Genomic DNA, 6,000 nt, shown 5'->3' on the forward strand with positions numbered 1-6,000 from the left:
TTTGCTGGTCCCATATTCATCCGAACTGGTTTCCACGTGATATAGATGTTTAAAAAAATCATTACAACTTTCATCACCTATAGTTCAGAAACAAGGATATGTAGAAAATTGCGGTTTGCATAATCATCATGTTGCCACACACCAGAATATTTTTTTGTGAAATTCACTACAAAAGTTCAAAAGTGAACGTTTGATATCGTCGTCTTCATGACCGGGTGGTAGTTCTGTGTTCCTTCGAAAAGGCGCCAGTAACCCAAACTATTTATCTAGACATGTCGCAACTTTTTCCAATACCACATACTCAAGGACTGCAACTCGGCATGATCTTAAAGTAGGAAAGTGCCCCTCCTGACTGGGCTTTGATCGTTAGGGACACCTTTGGGGACACATTTGCAGGTCACTGGATTGGCTGAGGCGCATGACCCTTTCCCAGCCTTCGATTGTCTCCAGATATTACGCCACAACACCTTTTTCTTCGGGCTTTCTGGAGGATACTGTCCACCAGGCTGCTTAGCAGGACGTGCAGAAACTGCAAGCTCGCATCATACCAGGAATTACACACGTTAATGAGGGAGTACTGAACAAGGGTAATTGGGGTACGCCTCAGTTCGCACGTCGAGCCAACGTTTAGACAAGTGGACTTGTCTTCGTCTGGCCCAGACGAAGACAAGTCCACTTGTCGAAACGTTGGCTCGACTTGCGAACTGAGGCGTACCCCATTTACCCTTGTTCAGTGCTCCTTCATACCGTGTAAACCATCTTCTTCATCTCGTTCTACACGTTAATGAGGACATGCTACGCCGGACATGGCAGGAATTAGAATATCCCTCTGATATCCTGCGTGAAAAGGATGGCGCACACATTAAACGTTCAATTGCTGGCAAAACATCAGGCGTTTGTGAACCTCTTGCAGCAAGCCGCGGCTTTTAAACGCTCCCCATTTCTAAAATATATGTGATCACAGTTGTAAAGATCATTTTCTATCAACCTGTATATGACGTCATACAGACCAGATGGAAATCTTAATTTTCCTTGAGCGCTATTCTTATATACTGTAACGCCTTCGTGGTATATGCTACCATATGTGCCATGGAAAAAACTATGGACCAATAAGCATCCGTGTGGTGATAGTTCCGTCAAGAATTATACCGACTATCACAGCTAAAAGTAACCAAGATTTAAAACATACACGGAGTATCCGAGGTCACTGAAACCAATTCATAGCTGTTGCGAGTCGTCAGGCTTAATTCGCAAAAAGTGGCTATTTAGTGAAGTTTACTTAAATTGTTTATTATTTACTGCCCTCAGGAACGAAGTGTATGTTCTTGAATTATAATGAAGCGAAGAAACAAAATTACCTAAAAGAGAAGCACACAACACACGGACGAAGGCGGCATTCACAACTAGCTTTTTTGTAACAGGGCTAAAAATGTTGTGAAGAAGAAGATGAGCCCTTTTTGCTGGACGCTGATGAAGAGGAAGCAGTCTGTGGAATTGTGATTGCGCAGATCATCGTGCTGGTTTCATCATCGTGCGCTTCCTTGCCGACCTCGACGCCGTCCTCGACGTATAGATTAAACCTTCTCTTACACTTGGTGGAGTTGCGGCCTGATACCCTTGCCTCACGCTGGAGCTTCGCACCCGTACGCTACCGGTAATTCACATGGCCGAAGAGGAACACCCACCAACCGCCCCGATGACCCCGCCGGTCGTCTGCTTTGGCTCCTTGCGCCAGCGAGACCCTGCGATCTTCAGTGGGACAGACGACACCGACTGTGACGACTGGCATGCGTCATACGAGCGAGTGAGTTCGTACAATAAGTGGGACGATGCAACAAAGTTAACAAACGTTATCTTTTATTTGACCGGAGTCGCCAACCTGTGGTACCGTAACCACGAAGCCGAAATCGCGTATTGGGACTCATTTAAGGCGAACCTTACCACCGTGTTTGGTCGGCCTACTGTACGCAAGTTCCGCGCCGAGCAACGCTTGCACGATCGAACGCAGCGGCTCGGCGAGACGTTTACCAGCTACACTGAAGATGTGCTCCACGTAAGCAGTCGCGTTAACGCCCAGATGCCCGAGGCACAAAAGATCAAGCACATCCTGAAGGGCATCAAATATGACACCTTCCTCATGTTGACATTCCGGTATTTGACAACTGTTGCACAAGTTGTCAACCTTTGTCAAAGCTACGATGAGTTGCGCAAGCAGCGACTCCTCCCTCGACAGCCTTCCGCGCCTGTGGAATCATTTTCTGGTCTCTTCGCTACATCTGAGACCTCGTCGCTGCTGCAGCAGCTCAAAGATTTCATCCGAGAGGAAGTTGCTCGCCAAATATCCCTATTGCCCACAAACTGTGAGCTTTCCCGCAATTTGGCGCCCCTTCGACAGGTCATCGCCGACCGCGTGGCGGACGCCCTTCCCCCTGTCCATCCGTCAGCGCCCATTCCTCAGCCCGCACAAGCCATTGAGACCCTCGCATACGCCGACGTCGCTCCACCTGTCGCTCCACCAATGATATGCGCCCCCGCTCCTGTCGCACCGCTGACGTACGCTGCGGTCGCTGCCCGACCACGGCCACCTAGCTACCCTGTGGTGTACGCTACGCCTCCAGCGCCTGTACAGGAATATCTTCAAGCGCCACAGCCTTTCGTCCCGCCTCGACCTCATTATTCGGACCATATTCTTCGTACCTACGGGCCACATACCGTGCAACCACATGCCAAAGTTTCAGTAAAACCATCTTATGTTTCTGCCGAGAAAACGATATAATACAGTTAACTGTATAAGCGATGCGTCAGTATCTATGTGCACATCGGAATATATCCTTTTCCTTGGCAAAAAAAAAAGAAGAATATAAAAAATTTCTGGAGTACCTTTGGCACGTGATTGTATGTTCTCTCTGTGTCGCGCAGACGGGAAGCACCTTTATATTCGCAAGCCGGGTTACCGATAAAAAAATTAAGCCAGTTGCGAGTGCAGCGTTCGTCTGCGTGATGTTTCTTTCTCTTTTATGTGATCGTGTTTCTTCGGTGCAATTATTTTTATTGAATATGCCCAACTAGCCTAAAGCATTGTTTTACAAAAGTACCAGTGCACAAGTCGATGCAGAAACAACTACCTTTCTGCATGAACAGACCATTAATGGAAGCTATCACGTCACGAGCTCCAGACATCTTTCGCCCTGTGCGCAATCAAGCCTCATAGTGGATAGCGTTCCAGAAAAAAAGAAGATTTTGTTCTCTGAGATGTGCTGTTACGTATAAGAATTTTTATCGAGCGAATATTTGTTCAAAGTCTGTAAAAACAAGTACTTAATGTAAATGGTAGGTTGGCGCAAACATTTCAGTCAGCTGATTTTCAATACGATATACAACTAATCTATTCACAATCGGGCCTGGAAGCCAGTAATAAAAAGGAAACCAATTAGTATTTACTAATAAAGATTTTGAGAATGAAAAATACTTCAGACAAAGCAAATAGACTCTCAACAGGTTTAGGTTAGTTCAAATTGGCTGGGATACATGAGCCGTTGCATATTTAGCTATATTTAGCTGCAACACCCAATACATTCTGCGCAATTAGTCTAAGAGCATGCTTCATGTCAATGTGTTTTGATGCGGACGTAGGAGCCGCTCACCTCTTCGGTAACTGTTTTGCCATAAAGACTGCGGTCGTAAATCCAAGACGTACAGGGTTCCGAGCCGTTGGCACTTCTTTTCTCGCCGTCTTCAAATACGGGAGTGTGGGAGCATTGCTCCGTGGCATTGCCTTCTGCGCTGAAGTTGGAGTTACTCCATAGGTGGCCAGTAGGAGACGAAGTCCAGTTGGCAGCGCTCTCCATATCTTGAGCACAGCGGAAATTGACGTTTGAGGGTGCCACGAACACCGGCATCATCAGATTCCACGTTATAGGCAGGCCTCGCATGAAGGAGAACACGAATATGATGGCATGGGTGGGAGACAGCTTGTCCAGAACGCTGTCCACTGTGGCTGCGACCATGTTATTTCACAGTGTGACGAAGCGTGTGCAGAAATATGCGATGCCTTCACCTGTCAAAGAAAAGTGATGAAAAAAAACAAGACAATATGTGACTGCAGTGGAAACCCGAAATTCCAACTTGCCGAATGATATCCATCGATGCTTATTTATATCGCCAACCATTTGGCGAACTTTAGCTGAAAACATTACAGAATTAATCATCTCTGTTGCTGCTGTTTATATGAGAAAATGTAGCGAAAGTGAAGAACCAGCCATATTCAGCACTGGGGAGCACCGAAGATAACACGTCTGGGCATGCTCAGCAATTAGCGACATTTACAGACAAGCTCATTAACGAGTTGTTAATGAACGCGATGTTTTGCGTGTGTTTGGACTACATGAAAAAAAAATATCAATATAAAAGCACATCTTCCCTCGGGAATTTAGCTTTTCTGATGTTTATTGCTTAATATGCACGCCAATTATTTTCAGTAGCAGTGTTAACTGCTGATTGACGCGCATGAGTAACATTAAAGCAAGATTTGGCAACCAATTGCAATATTTAGTCATTCTAATTATTATAATTATTTCCCTTTTATGACTGTCATCTTGGTAAACAACACAGGGAAAACATTAAAAACTAGTTGTAACTACGTATCTGAAGGTTCATATTCAAATGTACCTTACACTATTTTCCTAACACAATACCCACTTTCTTCAGAACTAACACTGAAGGGCAAGAAACCTAGACCACAGTTGCGTCTATGCGTGGAAGCGCCTGAAATTGTTTTTAAGCTACAAAAGGCGCTAATCATGCAGCGTACGCTTCCCGTCGTAGCTGTTGGCTGCGAAACATATTTATGTTGCTGAAGTATCTATTTATGTACTTCTTTATTGCAAATACCTACCGCGCCACTTTTGTATTCGCGTACTAGGAAGGACGTTTATCCGCTGCCTCGTATTGATGACGGCCTTGACTGTCTGCAGGGAGCTGAATATTTTTCTTTGATGGACCTCTGCTCTGGCTCTTTGCAAGTGCCAATGGCTGAGGCAAACTACCAGAAAACCGCATTCGTCGCGCCAGACGGGCTCCCCGAATTTAATTTCATGCCATTCGGCTTGAGCAACGCTCCAGCTACGTTTCAGCGCTTGGTGGACAACATCCTAGGGGGCTGAAATGGCAGGTATGCCTCAGCTATCTAGACAATTTTGTCATCTTCTCGAAGGACTTTCCATTCCATCTACTTCGCTTCGAGAGTGCTCTTTGATTTATGAGCAATGCAGGTCTACACTTCAATTTAAAGAAGTGTCGGCTTGGTGCTCGACAGTTAACCATACTAGGCCACGAGTCCAAGGACGGTTTCCGGCCGGAACCTGCCAAGCTTCGTGCAGGGACTGCGCATCTTTATAGGGCTTTGTTCCTACTTCCGCCGCTTCATCCGTAATTTTAACAACACTATTGCCTCTTTGACCCAGCTGCTTGCTAAAAGTTTTCTATGTGGACGTCTCTGGCCCAAACCCTAGGGGTTGGTACACAGCCGCGGTCATCCACAAGGGCAAAATAGTAGATGGCCTTACGTTCAACGCCCAGTCACCAACACACGCAGAAGAGGTTGCCATCGCCCTCGCAGCCTCTGACTCCTCCTCCAAATACATCATAACCGACTCGCGAGGGGCAAGTCGGAACGTCCAGCAAGGGTGGACTGCTCCCCTAGCTTACCGCATATACCAAAATTAATTACAGTCGAGATTCGGATCCCGAGTACCGATCTCTCGTTTGGGCTCCAGGTCACCTTATATACAGCTCCAGGTCATTTTATACAGCAGTGACAGAGCAATAGGTCTACAAGGCCAAACGATATAGTGGCACCCTCTCCTCTCCCGCAGATATCTTTTTCTTATCTCTTCGTGCACTGCACAATAAGCTTCTTCCGCTCCGCAGTGCGCGCCAGGCTCTTGAGATCTTTAGAAGCTGTAGTTGGCGTCAGGTTTGCTGCGGGTTCCTTCAAAAGTG

General features: G+C 46.4%; 1 protein-coding gene across 1 annotated transcript in view; it reads right to left on the reverse strand.

Moving 5' to 3' along the window:
- LOC146176773 (organic cation transporter protein-like) overlaps positions 1–4,013 on the reverse strand; it is a 40,666-nt gene extending 36,653 nt beyond the window's left edge. The window contains exon 1 of the mRNA XM_084581382.1: positions 3,645–4,013. Within this exon, the coding sequence (XP_084437508.1) occupies positions 3,645–4,007 (363 nt within the window). The 5' untranslated portion in view covers positions 4,008–4,013. The remainder of the gene's footprint in view (positions 1–3,644) is intronic.
- Between the last annotated feature and the right edge of the window lie 1,987 nt (positions 4,014–6,000).

Source organism: Amblyomma maculatum, chromosome 10 (genome assembly GCF_055883805.1).
Source record: "Amblyomma maculatum isolate TAMU_Amacu chromosome 10, ASM5588380v1, whole genome shotgun sequence".
NCBI lineage: Eukaryota > Metazoa > Arthropoda > Arachnida > Ixodida > Ixodidae > Amblyomma > Amblyomma maculatum.